The sequence below is a fragment of the Cyanistes caeruleus genome, chromosome 20, assembly GCF_971803275.1.
Source record: "Cyanistes caeruleus chromosome 20, bCyaCae1.hap1.1, whole genome shotgun sequence".
NCBI classification, from domain to species: Eukaryota; Metazoa; Chordata; class Aves; order Passeriformes; family Paridae; genus Cyanistes; species Cyanistes caeruleus.
In genome coordinates, this window is record NC_141720.1 from 4,894,815 (window position 1) to 4,913,357 (window position 18,543).

The window sequence follows — 18,543 nt, forward strand, 5'->3', positions numbered from 1 at the left end:
CCTGAGACAGCTGGGTTGAAATGTTAATAAAAATTGTCGTCTAAATTTCCAGCAATCACTCAAACCCTTTTGTTTGGGTTTTTTTTCTCTTTTAATTCTAGGTAAATGGTTCTCCTCCCTCAGACACCTCAAGCTGTACTGGTGCTTGGAAAAAGGAGGTTGTGTCTTTCCTTCTTCACAGAGAGGTGTAAATTTTAAAGCTTAATGAAAGCAATTTCACTCAAAAGTAGAAACATTTTGATACCCTAGAATAATCTGTCTTAAGGAATGTATTTTCACTCTTTTTGTGATTAAAATAAGTTGGTGCATGTTACTCTTTTTATCTTTTCCTTCAGCTTTAAAACCTTTATTGCAGAGATCAGAGCTTATCTCTTGTCTCAAGGGTTCCAGCCTCAGTGACTGGTTGAAATTAGGCTTAGTTACAGAAAGTCTCTTCTAGTAGGTTTCTGAGTGGAGAATCTTGGTTCCTATGGCATTCCAGCTCAGAATTCCATGCTACTGGAAGGCTAAGGTATCTCTCTGTACTCTTACAACACTTCATGTTTTCAGAGGCAGTTCAGTTTCACACAAATGCTCCTCCCATCCTGTTCACCTTGCTCCTTTACAGACTCCATAGTGACCACTGAATTAACTGGCACTGAGCCCTTCCAGGACCAAGGTCTTAAGAAGAAAGGCAGGCTGGCCTTAAAGCAGATTGGCTTAAGTGCTCAGATCCTGCCCCTTACAAAAGGCAGGCTGTGGAGTGTGAGCTGCAGATATGTTACAGGGTTCAAAGCAATCTGGACATTCAAATGTTGTCCTGATTTTTTTCTCCTCTCACACAATTTCCTAACAATGCTCTCGTTCTCCAAGGCTTTCTTCTGCTGACAAGCAGTATTGTGTCTTTTGGAGTGATGAAAGGCAAAGGCACTCAACAGCATCATCAACACATGGCATTTCCTTTCATTTTTAATTAAATATATGACAGCAAATGGACCAGTAATGTACCTAAATAAACCACATTCATAGAACAAAGGAAGAAGACACTCTTGAGCACTAGGTTTAATACACTGTGGGTATCCAATGGATACAACAGAAAAGTTAATTCATTCAGAATTGTAAGGAAGCAACAGTTGTGCATTTTGATTTTTTTTTTCCTCAGTTTCACCAGGTACAAACATTTGAACCAGGCCTCAGCATCAGGCAGGTCCATGGACAGAGTAAAAGGAGACACTTTTTCATTATAACTGAGGGTAATTTCATTGCAAAACAAGGAAATACATATTTAGTTAGCTTAAAAACTTTTTTTAAAACAAGAAAACAGTTACAGAGAGAATCACTGACAGTTATATGAAATCAAAACAGTCTGCTAAAGCAGAAGTGTTTCAGTTCAGCAGAGTATCTCCCTCATTCCTTAAGTGCTCTCTTCTCCTTCAGCCCTCATGCTGCTTTTCATCCATTCCTGATGACTGTTGCCCTCTGTGCTTCATACACATACATGGTTGTCATGGAGACCAGCTGTTTCCCTACTTCTAATTCTCTTTTTCCAGCACAAGCTGTCCTCTAACACCTGAGCTGTGGCAGACTCCTCCCTAAACAGTTTCAAGGAAATGTCTTTTCTATGGATAGTCCCTGACTGCAGAGCCCTCTAGCTCTTGCCCTACTGGTAATAAATTGCCTTCTTCAGGTAATGAGAGGGAATTGACTCACAGCTCCAAGACTTTTCTTCCCACTCATCTTTTGCAGAGACCAGAGTGACAGCAGCAGAAGCCCAGCCAAGGTGACAAGCTGGGTAGGATTCAGTGCTGAAGAGAATCGTTTCAGTAGGAAAGTGCAGGGAAACAGCAGCCGTGGTGCAGATGAATTATCTGCAGTGTTCTGATTGCCACAAGTACCAGTGCTAAACTTTCTTGGCTTGGACTAGATGAGAAAGTCTGGTGCGTCTGGGTGTTAAACACCACCCAAGTAGATGCCAATCCTTATGAGCAATTCCTCCCACAGATCTTGTAAAATGGAAGCACTGGTGGGAAGTTGCTCACCCGTTTGCTCTTATCCGCTCCAGAGAACATGGACACCTGGCACTGCTGGGTCACTGACAAGGGCCACTGGAGGACAGGGCAGCCTCCAGCCAGGAAGGAAACCACACACAGTTCAGTTAGAGGGTTCCTTTGTTGGCAGTCTCTGCAGGGACCTAGTCGTGTTCGTGCTCTGCTTGCCAAGCTTTGGAATATTAAAGGAAATGTAGTAGCGAAAACATGAAGAGTCTGAGTCGGCCAATGGCTACTGGGCACAAGGAGCCCCTCTGCAATATCCTTACATGCTGTGAACTTCTCTCCAGCTGGACTTTCATTTGAAAAACAGAACCCCATTCTGGTTCTCTGAGCAGGGTTAGTCACTGGCTGTATAATTTTGTGTGGAGTTTCCTGGCTTGTTCCTTTGATCCAGCAAAGCTGGAAGGCCTGAGAGGCATCCCTGGAGCAGTCAAGCATTTCAGAGTATCCAACTTCCCCTTTTATATTAAACCTTCATAAAAAAATCTGCCACTTTGCCCTCCCTTCCTTTGCAGAACATTGATATGATGTCTGTGGGCAACTCTCCTGTTCTGTCCTCAGCTCTGGATCTATGGCACCAGTTAAATCCTTGCCACCAAAAAACATTTTCAGGTCATGCATTATGCCTTCAGTTGGTTACTCAGTTTCAGTTAGGGAAACTGAGGCCCAAACTAGTTTCAGACTTCCAGTTACAGGAATTGTTTGATTGTGCTCTGGTGCTCAGAGGATACTTTTCCCTCTTTGCTTCTTATTGAAGGGAAAATGTTATTTTTCGGCTCACAAAATCTTGAAGACACTGAGGCTTGTAGGCAAAGCTCATGTTACTCTAACAGGGGTGTTACTCCTTTTAATGTGCTGCCTTAGGCATTTTCCTTGCTGGTGGCCTGACTCAAAATCTTTCATGAGGCTTTCTACAACAGCCCAGTTAGAGTTCCCTCTTTCCCCTGGGATAGGTGACAGATTTCAGCAAGCTGAGCTTTTCTGACAGTCTGGCCTGGTTCCACTTATCTCTTTATTGCTGGGAAAATCTTTTTATCCTGATTTGGGCTGAGGTACAGCTTGCTGAGGGTCTGTGAGCAGTGAGCACAGAGGTTACCTTTACAGTGTGAAACAGCTTTGATGTAGTATGGATCTTGTTAGTTTGGGATGCAGCAGGTGAGATTCCAGTAACTGCTCAACTTGTGGAAGCACTGGTTTGGAAAACCCAAACCCTCGGGGTCTCAAGGCAGATAAAACCAAGCCATTGGTTGTTCATTAGCCTTGATGTAGTTGTGGCAAAATCTCAGAGTAGAGCCCAGCTGCTTGGCTTGGATTGCAGGGACAGGAATGGCTGGGATCTGCTCCAGCTGTGATGGGAGTTCCTCAGCTCCACTGTCTCCCCAGTGTGGCAGCTGCTTTCTGGGGACAAGGCTTTCTGATACCTCACATCTGTCACGTGTCCCCTTCTGCTTTATTCCCACCTTGCCAACACAGTCAGAATCTTGAGTGCTTTTTGTCAGTCAGTTCAAGATTTTAGTGGCAGGAGCTATCACTATATGGGCATTGGAAAAGAAGCAGATGTGGTGGGTGGCACTGCCATGTGAAACAACTTCCCAAGGACAGCAGCACTAAATGGGGAATTAAAGAACAAAGCCTGACTCCCCTAACAACCAAGGCTGTATCTGCAGCCCCTCTTTGTTTTGCATCTAGAAGGAAGATAAGCAAATGTTACACAGAAAACAGATCTTGAAATAAGCATCACCATCTCAAAGCTCATAGGGACGCACATTCTTAGGAAACAGAAATAAGAGAAAAATACATTTCAAATGACTGCAAAAAAGTATAATTTGTCAAGTTTTGCAAATCTTATGAAAACAATTTAAAAGTGACACAAAAATATATATGTTTGAAAAATACTTAAAAGAAAAAAGTACAGATCTCACAATACCGAAACAAATGACATATGGTTAAAAAGAAAAAAAAAAAGACATTGAATAACACCGTATTGGCAGTAAAAGTAAACCTCTCCAGGCAGTTTATATTCTGTCAGTTAAAGTGTCAGTTTGTGGATCAAGGATCCGTCTCTAACGTGCTCACAAGGACAACATGAACTCTGAGCATTAGCAGAACCTCATAGCAGCGACTCAAATCTGAGAGAGCAAAGTGTATGTTGGAAGAGAGCAGCGAATTACTGTGCTCTGAGGCCTGAAATATCCCAGCCTGCATGGCCATGGGCTCATCTTCCTTCTACCAGGCACAACATCTTCTATAAATCCCTTCTAAGGGAAATTTGTGAATTCTCAAAGAATTGTGAAGAGCAGTGGGCTATGACATGGCCAACTGTACTGTTGAGTACCTGGCTGAGGCAAACCTTGGCCTTCAGCTTCTTGAGCCATTACAGGTCAGGAGTGTTACAGGTGATGACCAGCTCAGTGAGACTCTCCTCTCACCTGTGTCACACAGACTGGAGTAATGTGCTGATGGGACTGGGACTGCACTGGTAAGTGCTTCTGGGAGTCCGATAGGAATAGGCCCTTCTGCTTCCGAGAAAAGGGGGAAGATCTTGGGGTGGAACAAAAGGTGCTATCTCCTGGGATTGCCTTTCAGAGGGTGCCTGGAGAATCCCTACCTCCAATTCCAGTTGTGCCACAGTGAGCTTCCTGTGAAAGGAGATTATGATGCTACTGGGCACAGCTTGTGATGACACAGACTGAGGGTTGACAGAACAGCTCCAGTCCCTTCCTGGGACTTGCACGAAAGGGCACAGCTGCTCTGGACTAGGGCCTAGCAGTATGCAGAGGGAAATACTCTGTTTGGCTTTGTAGCCCCTTCCCACAAAACAAAACACATCTAAAAAGTTTGGTGAAGGACTGGAATGAAGATGTGTAGCCCTTTGTGAACAAACCTTGTGCCTTGTTGCACAGGCTCCCTTTGAGAGAGAAGCTCTTGTAGCCAAGAATGTATAAATGGTTCTACTGGTCATCCCTGACCTTCTGAGGCTGGGTGGGCTGGCAGATCCTACTGTACTGCCAATGGGGACAAAACAGACCTCTTGACTTTATTGGGAATGTCTTACTTCCAAATGACCCACATCACTGCCTGTCTCCCCACTGAGCAGCCAATGCTGATTCAGGACTGGTGATCTTGCAGACATCACAGGACCTCATGCAGTACAGCAAAAGGGAATTTTCTAAAAAGTGGGAAATAAACATGTCACACTAGTGATCACACAAGGTCTTCAAGCTCATGGTCATTTGAGGCTCTCTGTGTGGTCTAAAATAAAAAGGTTAAAAGATACGTAATGTAATTGTCTTTGTTTTTTGTTCTCTTTTTATACAGAAATCATACACACGGAACTTCAACCTGAAACTTCATAACAAAAAAGTCCACTAAGTTAAGGAAAGCATTTTGTTGTGCAAAAAGTCCCTCCCCCCTCCCCTATTCACCTTCATCTACTGAGGGTCTCACACACACACATAAAGTTTCCTTCCAACGGGTGAGTTGGTAAGAAAGAGTCCTCCCTATGTACAATGAGTTAGAGAGAAGCTGGATACAGTGCTGGCAAGAGGCATTGGGTGATTGCCTCTATCTGGAAGTGTCCATGTTCTCCTCCTTAAAGTTACTGCAGTGCTCTATAACTTTCCTATGGATAAAACAAGGACAAGGAGAGAGGGTTTAGTTTAAGGCTTATTGCACCTCAGCTGTGGGACAGTGGTAAGAACTGTCCCGAAGTTGATTTCTGTGTAACTGCATCCTGTTTGTATCTGAGACACAAACTGTGTCAAAACCAGTAAACTCCACAAAAGCATCTCCCAGCTTGGAGTGTCAAGTTATGGTAGTGCATATCCAGATCCAGTTGTGACCATTCACTCATTACCCCCATACCCAAAACCTCAGATGCCTTTAAATCCCACCAGGAAATATATGAATACAAATGTTTGTCCTTCAATGTGCTGTCACCTGTCCCATCCCACACACTGTGTGTAATTGTGACAGTCTTCTGCAGGCTCCAGTTCCCTCCAGCATTTAGCAACCCTTCAGCAGTGGGAATACCTGCTGCCAGGTATGTATTCCCAGATCTCTACCTCTCTCTTCTATTCATCCTGCAGGTATGAAGCTACAGCTCTCACTTTGCCAATGATCAGAAACTGCAGCTGGCCTTTACAACTCTGAAAGGATGACTCCAAAGAAAGGTATCATTGCAAGGCTGATGGACTCTGAAAAATGCTCTCTTTTTATGTAGCTGGCAGTTCAGTGACAGGCCAGTATGATTCTGAAGACAGGTAGCCCACCCAAGTACAGGGAAACTGATAACTGGAGACTGCTGGCCTAAGAACTGCAATTAGCCTTGTGGCTCCCTTGCTCAACAAGCCAATCTACGACCCAGATGCCTAGCAATAATCTGTGGGTACTACCCACTGATAAACATCTCTAGTCTTCTGTTTTCAACCTCTTTTTCCTCTGCTTCTCCTGTGTTCAATTCATACCTCTCATACACATCACTATGGGCCTTGCTTTGGTCACCTCACATTATGTGGAAGAATTAAAAACTAAACTAAGGCTAAACTGAGAGTTTGTGATGGTGCACTGGTGTCCTACCGGGCCATTTCCTTGGTCTCTTGTCGTGCTGAGGCCATTTTAATCATGTCCTTCAGGAGAGGAATTCCACCTTCTTTGATCAGCAGTGGGCAGTACTTGTCAGCTGCAAAGAAAAGAATAAATCAGGTCCTTGTGAACCCTCACAACAGTGGTACAAAGGGTGGCAGGAGGGGAAGGAGAAGGATCAAAACAGTGGAGCAATTTCCTACCCACCAAGTTTAATTAGCTGTATTTGGCTGTGCTGCCTGGACATTCCTACATCGTTCAAAGAAGGTTTTCTCAACCTACATAGTTTAATCTCAGAAGACTTTTTCTGCTGACAGCCTCAGGTCCACCCCCCCAGTTTCTACAGTGCAGGGAATATGATTTCAAAAAGAGAACTTACGGTAGACAGAGACCAGGTTATAGAGTGCCCAGGTGGCCCAGTGCTGGCTGACTGGGGAGATCCCTTGTGGAAGAAGACGAAGGATTGGTTCAAATGACCTGCACAGAAATATTACAGAAGTTATTACAAATCCAAGAGCTACTTCTTTCAGCACCTTTGCCACTCACAGCAATACAAACTCTGCACATAGATACCACAGCAGTAAATCCACTGGCATGTCAGAGGTTCTGGCATCAATACTAAGTCAGTGTCCCAGGACAGTGCTGGCAGGACTACAGGCCCCACCACTTCAGCACAAACACACTGCTCAGAGAAATAGCTGCAATGAAGGTTACTGAGCCCAGGAACTGATTTCCATTCTTCATTAGGCATTTCCTCACAGGAGCTGAAATTCAGCAGCACTGATCAGTTTGAGGAGGGACAGAGCCAAACCATACCCAGGCAAAGCTGGATGCACATGTGCAAAGGTTGCTGTGTTTCTTCTGACAACAATACTATACTGTCTATACTGTAAACAGGCACTGGAATGCCAGTTCTGGATCCCTGCCAAGCACCAAGAGAATTCTGAGTACCTGATACCCTCTTACAGGAAGGGGTTTAGAGGATTCCAGCAGTTGTATTAACCTTTGAAGGGATTTCTGGTAATTGTGTCTAAATATGCCCCAGAGAAGAGTGAAAGCATGTGACTTTGGGAAGCAAAGGACAGCAGAAGGACAGCAGAAGGACAGCAGTATCAGAGGAAAATGCTCAGGCAGTCCCAGACAGACTATGGTTTTCCTGAACTATTCCATTTCAGCAGAAACATGCAGGAGAAACTTTGCTGGGCTGCCAAACTTCTCCCATAGGAATTGTCGGGTAAGGTGTCTAATTTCAGTATCCTATGTAACGTGTCACTATGTATCCTATGTAACATCAAAGGAAGATGTAAAACCCTCACTAAAGAATATATCCCTGAGGATGTTTCTCCTTCACTCTGAACAAAGCCTCCATGCTAGGCTCTCTCTCTTCCTTTCTCTCTGTAGGCGTTTCCATCTTGTGACAATCCTGGTTCTTGTGTGAGTGGGCCAATCTTTTCCATTCCTCACCTGTAATTGATATTTCTCCTGGAGTTGATATCCCAGCTCTGGATGGCTGCCCACATCCTCTTCACAACTTCCTCTCTGTGAGGCTCACAGATCCCCCAGGCCTCTGGACCATCAAACATGATATGGGAGAGCACTCCACAGGCATTATAGGACACCTCAATCCCATCAGCTTTGCTCTCCAGCAGGTTGCTGCCAAGAGAGAAGAGATCACTTAGAACTGCTGATGCAGTAAAGATTCACAAGTCTCCAGGTGGTTCAGGAGAAAAGATCAGAGCCCAGATGGTTGCCAGCCAGGCACTCACCTGAACACACTGATGAACTGGGAGGTCATGAGCTGCGGGCGGAGCTCCTTCACTTCTGCCACATTGCCCAGGAGGCCCAGCATGTTGCGGTGCAGCTCCTGTTTCTCTGGGAACTCCTGGCCAGGCAAGAAACAGGATTATACACAGGCAGGACTCTGGTGATGCTGAGAACAAACCACCCTAGGAAAAGGCTGTACAGTGCATCTAGAAAAGCTCACTATTTTTGGGTAGTCAGCAGTGGCTCCTTGGCAGGTGCCAAATGGTGCTAAAGGTCTGTGTGAAAAGGGAGGATCAAAACAAGGCCCACTGTACACTACTGCTCTGCTTGACAGGGCTGAGCAAAGATGGGCAAAGGGGAAGATGTGTTCACTGCAAATTTCTCTGTTCTACTGGCTGGGTGGAATGATGTGAGAAAGAAAAAACTTACACAAGCTTTTACTTTCCTGTTTGTGAAATGTAAGAAGTAATGCTGGGAGAGGAGCAGAACCAGGAGTCCTGCATCTCCACTGCTCCTGTCAGCATCTCTCCAGAGACAATCAGACACTTACTTTCAAGCACTCCAAAAACAGTTTCATGCCACTGTAGTTAAGGAACATCTCGCAGTTATCTGGGGTCTCATCAGTGATGTTCCAAAGGGCACTCCAGGAGAACTCCATCACCTGATCACACTATAGGGAAAGGGGCAGAATCAGAGCATTGCAAATGCAGGAGCCTGGTGAAACTAATCACCTCTTTCCTGTCTGGCATCACCCTAGATGATTTAGAAGTAAGAAAACCTTGTTGTTCACATTCAGTTTTTTGTTTAATATTTTTGCATCCCTGTCACATTCTCCTGCTCTCACCCTGGGACAGGGAATTCTGCAGCACCAGCTGAGATGTCTTGTGTTTATCAGAGAAGCTGAGCTGGCACTCTGGGCTGATCTCCATGCCTAAATCAGACTGAAGAGAAAATACTCTATGTATCTATGTTGGGAAACACTCACCGTTTTATCAGCCAACTTCTTCTGAATCAACTTTAGCATTGTCTGTGGGCAAAGAAAGGAAAAGAGTGAGAAACAGTTCAAAAATTGTGGAGCTAAAACTTAACCAGCCCTGCAGTATCACAGCAGTTATTGCCAATTTTGATCTTTTGCAGAGAACCTATTTGATGTATCTTTCTCTAAACCAGTGGGACTGTGTCATGTTCCAAGTTGCAAGTATTCACAGAGCTGAACTATCCACAGTCCCTGAGCTGTTGAGATTGCAGCTGACTCAGTTTTGAGCTGTATGACAAGGTCTGAGATGCGGCATAACTGCGCCAAAGCGACAGCCTTTGCAGTCCTTGGAAAAGGCAAGGGATATGGGTTGATTGGGAAATTGATGCAAACTTGGGGAGAAACATAAGGAGACAGTCACAAGCTGGTACCAGATTTGGAAATAACCTGATGTGGTGAGGTTACAGTCCCCTCCTGCCCTCACACCAGCCTGTCTCTGAGATCATAACTTCCAGAGTTGGTAAGCAAGTAACAGGGAAGGTTCCAGGAAAGGTCAGCGTTGCTGGGACACCGTTTCCCTCCTGTGATATTGTGAGGTTGGATCATGGCTGGAGGCTTTTGATGGACACCTGTAAGGGAATTGTCCTAGCCTGGGTTGGGGATAAGTAGACACCTTGGGACCATACCAACCATGACAAACCCCATCTTGCCCACAGCTTCTTTGTGGTCGTTGTCCACCTGGCAGACCAGGGCATTGCAGAGGTGCACAGCGATGCGCTGGATGGACTCATCCTGCCGGCTCTGGTTGAGAATGCTCAGCAGCAGCTCGTTCACTCGGCGGTACTGGAACTCCAGCTCCTCGGGAATGCTGAAGTTACACAGCGTCAGGCAGCAGTTCCGCTGCACCTGGGGCAAAAGGAACCAAACACTGGGCCAAGAGGCTACAAAAGCACAGACCCCACCATCTCATGTTTCCTTGCTGCTTACTATTGAAAGCATCTTCTTGCCTGACTGCAACTGAGATTGGTTACCCTCTGATCTAGTGCTGTGCTTTAGCCATGCTCAATGACTGTCACTCCAGTCTCATGAGGCCACCCAATTATCCAGGGCCCATTGCTTTCCAAGCCAGCTCCTCACTGCCTATTGGCCCTCTACACAGCTGACTTCCAGTACAGAGATTTGAGATGTTTCTTTCCACTGACTCAACATCCCCTTTACCCACAACCATTTCACTCCACAGTCAGTGCCAGGTATCTGTGTGTCACATACACCCTTTGACCACTGTCCATGGATAAAAAGGAGGGCACTGCTTGTAATCCCCATTGCTGAGTGGAGACCAGGAGCAGACCTGGGCAATAACTTCTCTGTCTTGTTTAACTCCCTGCAGGCAGAGGAAACCCAAATGCTGACACCAGGCTAAAGAATTGATACAGGGAAAGAGGACTATGGGAACCAAAGGTGCCTGGGCTGATCTTACTGTGACCTCCTGGTAGGACTCCATGCCGTTCAGCACCACCTGGATGACCTGGCGCCGCAGCTTCACGCTCTGCTCCATGCGGTACTCGGAGTTGGTCAAGTAGAACAGCGCGGCGCTGCCCGTCACCTGGATGTTTTTGTCATCCTTGTGGCACTTGAGGGCTGTGATCACCAGCTGCAGAGAAGCAACGTGGAGCTTCAGTGCCACAGACTTGCTAATTCTTGGAATAACTGTTAGAAGCCTGCAAGGAATGTGTGGCCCAGGCATTGCAGCAACGTGCTTAGTAAATTAAGGTACCCAGTTCCACTGCGCTACTGGAACTTTCTCTGGAATGGCCTGATACAGTGTCCCAGGGAAAAACAGACTGGGAGTGCAAAACTCCCCATGTCAGGGTGAGGGACTTACCCTGACAAAGCTTACCTGGAGGGCTCTCAGCAGCTGGCTGCAGCGCTCGATGCGGGCAATGTCGAAAAGCAGGTTGATGGCCCGGGAAGTGATTTCCGGCCGGTGCTCGGTGTAAGCCTCAATAGCATTCAGGACTTGCTCTTCATTCTTGTCTCCACTCACCTGGCGTGGAGCAAAAAAGAGTCAGGGGAGAAATTATGAAGGAGGAAAACCAACATGAGAAGAGAACTTTGAAAGGTCAAAGGGTATACCTTCCCTCTCCCCTGAGAGTAGGTTCAGCCCAGGATGAGACAGAGGTTGAGTAACTTTTCAGTCCAGAGGGATGAGGAAGGGCACCTTTGGGGCAGGAGGATGCCATTTAAAAGTAGGACTCCTACTGTCTTAAATTATTTTCTGTAGTCACAGATATCCTTCAGGCAGGATGGTTTTGCCATGCTTTTCTCCAAGGGGAATGTTTTTCAACCCTTATAAAAACTATGTGGGGTACAGATCTTGCTTTCTGGCAGTTTTCTTGATTATAAAGCAGTTACTGAAAGGTCAGAGTTCAGTTGTCACACCCAAGACCCGAAGAACTCCACTCTACTGGCAGCCAGTGTTCTCATGTTCTTTCAACTTCTAGCAAGTTCCTACTGCCAATATTCCTGTAGTCTCCTTACCTTGTAGGCTGGAATATGGGTCAGCCGGCAGAGGGATGTTTCAAAAAGGCCCAAGAACTGCAGTGGTCGTTTCAGACCCCGGAAGGGAGCAATGCTGCTCTTTGCTGGCTCAATGCTGGGGTGAAAAAACAAGACATTGCTCATGTTGGTACTGTGTTTCTTCAGGTGTCTCCTGCCACAGAGATGGCTGTCAGCCCTCCATTCACTCTGACTGTGTACTGCTTCATACCCAGAGTGGTAAAAGCTACATTTTATACTAGGCAGCTGCTTATCAACATAACTAAATATTCATCCCAGATGATCCTGAATGAAAGGTGAATGTGCTGAATGAAACCAGCAGGAAGAATTATTGCAGACAGGATGCAGCTTTCCCAGGTAAAATTTGTCCTGGAAATTCACTACTTGGGGTGAAAATTTCATCTTAAAGGGCTGTGGATTTCACCCATCCAATGTATTTGTAATGTGATACACATACTAAGTCTGCTTCTGTGAACATGCAGAACACTGTTTTTGCTGCCACGTTCCTTATTGACCAAGAGCCAGTGGATTTTCACCAGCTCTAGTGAAAAGGAGCCAGTACTGGTTCACTTCTTTGCTTCTGTACAGCAAGTGCTTAATAGGAGGGCAGAGCTCCTGGCCGATGTGGAAAACCAGACCTCTAAGTATGCCTCTACTGAGGCACCAGGATTTCCAAGGGTTGATCTGCCTAATATCCAGGTCAAATCTGAAAAGAGGCCTTTAGATTACAAGCTCCTAAAACACTCAGCCTTCCTATGAATGCTGATGTATTGACTCAATGTATAAATGTTCTGTCAGAAGAGCCTGGATTTCCTCAAGGGTAAGAGTATTTTGTGTAGGAAATGTGTAAAGGGCTTTGGAGTCCTTTCAGAAAAAAATCCTGCAGGAGATCCCTGGGAGAATGTGTGTAGAAAAGAACTGAAATACTTCAGATATGCATGGCAGGCAGATGGGATGAATTCTTTATTACTCTTACAAGTCCTTACATGTGTTGCATACAGCAATCACAGCTGATTCTCACACCAGTCTCTACTGTCAGGGGAACCTGGCAAGAGTTGTATCCTGCTTTTTAGTAGTGATTAGACCAACAGAATTTGGGAACTCAGAAGAGGGAACTGTTCTTAATTCATCTTCGACTGATCCAAGCAGACCTCAGTAATTTCTGTTCCCTTACCTTGTCTGGCCCATGTTCTCCTCCATGCTGGGGATAGTGCAGTTCTCCAGCATGGTGTGCCCTGAGATGTCAAGTGAAGTGAGGTTCACCAGGTTTTCCACAAACAAGTTTAGAACCCGCCGGGTCAGCTTGAACTTGTAATAACTGGACAGATGGTCTCGGGAGATATCCAGGTGCCTGCAAATGATAGAGAGCATCTCATAGCCTGGAAAGCATTAGCTGGGGCTTCTGCATCCCTACCAGAGCCAAGTGTGATTATTATTTATCATTGTTTCCTTCCCAAGATACAGGAATGTGGTTCTGTAGGCTCTGGCAGCAGCAGCTGGCCCTGTGTCTAACCAAAGCACACAGGCATCTGGCAGAGGGCTACTTGGAATGGACCACAGTGAATCATCTGGCCACACATCACAAAGGAAATTGCTCCAGGCTCAGAAACTGCCTTTTCAAATGCCATCACAGCAGCCACCTGAGCATTTCTACCTGGAGATGAAGATGCACCAGAGGATTTGTGCATCCCCAGAAACGTACCTTGCCTCATCCCACAAATTAAGTTACACAGGTTTTAGTCTGCTTCCCCAATCTTAAAATTTTTCCACCCCAGGTTATCACAATATCCTGATTTCTTTCACGTATTTAAATGCTTAAGCTTTGAGGAAATCTTGCTGCTAAGGGAGTGGTGGAAGAGAGTGTGAAGGTGGGGTTCCTTACAGCACAGAGAGACTTTGCTGGCTCCTACCTAAGACTGGAGCCAACATCCCACTCACAAAAGTGTCTTCTACCTGTTGCACACCCAGTGGGGGTGATGGGGATCATGTGTGTTATTTTTTCCAATGGGAAGTTTCTGCTAAGTGGCATCTTAAAAGCAAAATTCAGGCTGGCTTTAGACATGTCAGATATGTACAGTGATGAGTAGATATTGAGAATGAGTGAACCTGTTCACAGGAAGGTTTATACACTGAACCCAGCAGCGGGTGCCTCTCTGATGGCAGGCAAGAAGATCATTCCTGAAAAACCATTCCCTGTATCAGCTGCAGAAGGATAAAGAAGGAAGAACAGATCTGCTGACCTGAGCTTGCGAAGCTGTGCAATCACTTGTATGTGCTCTTCTGAAAGGTCCATGTTGTAAAGCACTAAGGAAACCAGACTGTCCTTCCACTGGGTCAGGAATCCCACATCATTGAGCTGGATCCCAGAAAGGTCGAGAGCTGCAAGGGAGGCCAAGGGTCGCAGCAGTGTCTCCACATTTACCCCCTCGATCAGGCGGCCCAGGTTCAGGATGCGCAGGCGGCTGAAGCCTTCAAAAGTAAAGTCCTTGACCAAGACCTGGCGAGTGGGGTTCACCAGGCAGTCATCCTCACAGCCCCCGGGGTTCTCCTCCTCGTAGAAGATATTGCAGCAGCCAAAGAGGCTCAGGGAGATCAGTGTGTGGCTGAAGCTCACCAAGGTTTGCAGACTCTTAGCTGTCAGCTTCTCACAGTTAGTCAGGTAGAGCTCAATAAGATCCTGAAAAAAGGGAAATCAAAATTAGAGGTATTTCACAGGGAAAGTGCTCACCCTATTTGCCTCACACCTCCCACTGGGACAGCCTGAATCCATGTATCACCCAACTTGACCAGTGTCCTATGCCATTCCCAACAGCAGCTTTGGGAGCTGAGAAGGGAGAAGCTGAGGTTAGTCCAAAGAAAGCTTGGACAGTGAAGGATGGAGCCTCAAGAATCTCTGGGTGCCTGGGATTTTAGCTGGTGCCGGTGCAGCAATGCTGCTACATGATTTGGCAGCTGTCAGTGCAGCCCCACCTGCTTCCTGATGGCCTCCAGGTCCTGGTCCTGCACGATGTGTTCCCGCAGGTGGATCCGAGCTAGCCTGGTGCTCCGTGGGTCTGAGAAGAGGGTGAAGAAGCTTTCATGGGGTTCAAAGATGCTGTCTGTCTTCACCAGCTCCACATACCTGTGTGGGGCAATGGTGTTAGCACAGCACTGGCTCAGGCACAGCTCTGGCACCTGCACTGATGACAAGGAAGTGTGACAGACCAGTGAGTACAAACCCCCAACCCCATATCACCCAGATCGGTCTTTGGGGCAAAGGAGCTCACCCACCTCTTCTGGCACAGAACCAATGATCCATAGGAAAATCTTGGGCAAAGATTTGTGAAAGACTCTTTGTGTGTGAGCAAATTGGATTCTGGCAAGCACAGACTTCAGGAATTTTTTCCCTAGCTGTTTAAACTTAGTAATTTGATTTTTTTTTTTCATTTTTCAGAAAATTAGCTGGCCAAAATTCTTTGCCAGACTTTGTGGGCACAAGTTCAGCCAAGAGAGACTGTGACAGCCAAATTGCATAAATCCCTGGAAAGAGATTGCTTTATAAAACTATGGGAGCAACAGCCTTAAAATTTAACATCTGTTAGCACTTTGCACCCTTATTTCTCTGCTTGGACAGAGTGTTGTAATGCTTCAGTGATAGGAAATGGGAAGGCTTCCTTTTTGCTCATTGACATTCTAGGAAGAAGCAGTGACTTTCACTCTGGGTTGACTCTTTTCATTTCCCTTTTTACAGCATCTCATTGAGCTCTGACTAACTTGGAAACGGTGATTACCCTAAGAAATTAGAATGACAGCAGTACAAAAAGGAACACTTCCTTCTGAAGTTCATGCAAACCCTTATTTGCCAATATGATCAACTGGAAAAATACAGTCCTATGAATTCTTTCCCATAGTTATTTTTGGAGAACTCTACTGCCCCTTCTCTGAGCTCCCAGCTCTTTCCCAAACCAGGCCTGAAACGTACTCATTGACAAGTTTGTCACAGATCTCGCTTGGCAGGAAGATGTCGGGATGGAGCCGGAGCGTCTCGTTGTCCAGGAGGTAGCAGAGAGTCCCCTCCAGGTTGCGAAGGCAGTAATCGGTGCACAAGGTCATCAGCGACTCAGGACTGTCAGATGCCATCTTGAGGGAAATTATGGCAAGGGGAAGAGCAGAAGGAAGCTTTTGATGCAGGAGATCCTTCCCTCAAATGAAGTTCTGGGATGAATTTATGGGGCCATCAGGACAGCTATAAGCAGGGAAGGGAAAAAAGATGCATTGAGAAAGGCACAACTGCAAGTGTCCCACAAAGCTGTCACACCAGCAGGATGCTTGTTTTATTTACAGCCCATCACTTGCTGACCTCAAAAGGACCTGCAGCATTTGGCCTCTCCAGCAGTCCCTTTAATTACTTGGTATTTCCACTCCTAGGGAATACTGTGGGAATGAGTTATTGTGATGTGTTTGGAAATGAGGCTACACAGCAAAATGTTTCCTCATTGCAGGGTTATCTGGCTGACAAAGGCCCTCGGAAAGGGAAGTGGTAGGAGCCACATTGCTTGGTTTCCTCCAGAGTGGGTTGGATAAACCAGCAGAACATTTCCTGTCAGCATAACCCTTTGTATGGCACTGGTGGGATCTGTGGCCCCGTATCTCCTGCCTGTCATTCTCTTTGCCAGCATTCCAAGTCAAGTTTCATTTTCAAGCTCAGTGTTTCTCTGTTGTGCCAAGCCAGAAGCTTCATGCAAGTTCTTGAACTAGAATGTGAAGTGGATCAGAAGCCAGAGGGAAACACACAGAGTGTTGTGGGATCCCTATGAGTGCAGTGTAAAGGCGAGGATTGTGATTGTGCTGGACACTTCTGCATCCAGCTCACCCTCACCATCACAAATCTGTCACAAAGACTGACTAAACTGGAAAAAGACAAGGTGCTTTTGCCCTTTATTTTTGGAAAAGGATAAAGGATGGTTGAGGCAGACAAGTGGGGGAAGCTATCCCTGTTTTCTGATTTGAAGCTACTTGGCTGCTCTGATATCAAGACTTGCTCACTGGCGGGCTTATCAGAAAAGTTAGCTGGGAGAGCAACATCAAAAATTCACTTTCAAGGGGTCAAATCACATTATATGCAAACCTAAGATTTTCTAAGTATTTCCACAGACGCAAATGAGTTGAAATGTTTATTTTTGATATAAAACCTATGTCTTATGAATAAGTCTATCCCTGCTGACCCTGAGAATACTGATGCTGTGGAAGTAGTTGTTATTCTCTGCACCACAGCTGAGCAACCATTGCTAGAGAAGCTGTTGCAAAATGTCCTTAACCATATTCCGTTTTTGATCTTTATCCTGCAGCTGCAAATAGCAGGACATTTTTTTGTGTCACCAGCTCTCTGCTTCTCTAAAGCCTCTGCTGCTCTCTCTGTCCTTCATTCCTATGGTATCAGTACAAGACAGAAGAGTTTAACTCCCATTCCTCAGCTTAATCACTCTAAAAGGTAAAAAACCCCAAAACCTCAGCAATCATAAAAATCATACTTCAAACTCTTCCCAGTCATGGTGTTAAGGGTGGAACTTGCTCTTTTGGTCACTGTGTGCTGAACTGGGAGTCACGAGAACATAAAACTGACTTCTCAATAGTGCCACAATATCTCCACTCAAGTGCATGTGGTCCCATCAATGAAAATGGAGGGTTTTCAAAATAGATAAAGGAGGAGCTCCAGAACCACAGTTCTCACCTCTGAAGTTAAGTAAGGTGAGAAGTCAAGGTTGAAACAGCCCACTGAGTGCAGAGTACTGTCTTCCCTGGCTGGGAGGTCCTGCCAAAGGGAATGCAGGTGGGAGGAAGCTGTCCTGTGTCTGCTTTAGAGATGAATCAGCCTCACCTCCAGAACAAGTCCCTCTTGCAGATTTTGCCTGAAGCTTGCTGGAGAGAATCTTTCCAGAAAGGCAAGATTGACAGGAAGATCTAAACCAGCTGAAAAGCATGTTCTGCTGTTCCTACCAGTTCCCCTGTGCCATCAGACAGGAGGTCCCTGCAGCCAGTGTTCTTCCACTGTTTACTACCAATGGCCAGAGAACTCGAAAACAAATTCCCATTGACAATCTATTGTCACGTGCAGTTGGAAACGGCCAGTGCTTGGGACTAGTCCAAGCAGCTCAGAGCACCAGAGGGCAAGAACGGCCTTCCTGTGGCTCTGACAAGCCTCTGTTCCCTCTCTGCTGAGACCAGCACAATGCAGCTGGTTGATCTCAGCCCTGAAGAAATCAGCTGCCCTTTAACTTCTGAGCTCCCCGTGATCCACCAACACAATCCCATGCAGAAGTTTAATATCAAGAATGGTTAAACTGTCCCAGTGAAATAAGACCAAAGAAAAGCTTTCATCATCCTGATTTATTACACCTATCTGAACAGCTGCTGTGACCTTTTGTCCAGGACACAACACAAGCTGGCCTCTCCCTCCTTAGACTGAAGACATGACACTTCAGCAGCAGAGAGGGGAGTGTCAATAGCTGCCCTGATCAATACCATCTCTATAACCTCAACGTGTGACAAAAAGAAAAGAACTGGAGAGGCTGAAACATCATTAACATTTGTCTAACTGTTCTCCTAGGGAAGCTTCACACAGGATGAAGCTGCCTAGTGATAGCCACCAGTGCT

The 18,543-nt window shown here is 45.9% G+C and overlaps 2 protein-coding genes and 1 long non-coding RNA gene across 3 annotated transcripts in view; 2 read left to right on the forward strand and 1 right to left on the reverse strand.

Moving 5' to 3' along the window:
• The window catches only part of PKN3 (protein kinase N3), a 29,693-nt gene extending 25,787 nt beyond the window's left edge, over positions 1–3,906 (forward strand). Inside the window, exon 27 of the transcript XR_015278145.1 lies at positions 102–3,906. The gene's annotated coding sequence lies outside the window, so the exon portion shown is untranslated. The remainder of the gene's footprint in view (positions 1–101) is intronic.
• Positions 931–16,092, reverse strand: ZER1 (zyg-11 related cell cycle regulator). Its single transcript, XM_023938149.2, has 15 exons — positions 15,872–16,092; positions 14,881–15,031; positions 14,151–14,587; positions 13,085–13,261; positions 11,893–12,007; positions 11,252–11,398; positions 10,832–11,005; positions 10,045–10,260; positions 9,364–9,405; positions 8,929–9,048; positions 8,381–8,496; positions 8,079–8,267; positions 6,994–7,091; positions 6,609–6,711; positions 931–5,652 (listed from the first exon to the last, which is right to left on the reverse strand). Exons 1-15 carry the CDS (start codon positions 16,027–16,029, stop codon positions 5,595–5,597), a joined length of 2,301 nt encoding a protein of 766 aa, XP_023793917.1. The 5' UTR covers positions 16,030–16,092; the 3' UTR covers positions 931–5,594.
• On the forward strand, positions 9,919–17,519 carry LOC147649697 (uncharacterized). The gene is made up of 4 exons (XR_015278161.1): positions 9,919–9,985; positions 10,742–11,124; positions 12,058–12,267; positions 13,369–17,519. It is a non-coding gene; the product is annotated as an uncharacterized LOC147649697 (long non-coding RNA).
• The last annotated feature ends 1,024 nt before the right edge of the window (positions 17,520–18,543 follow it).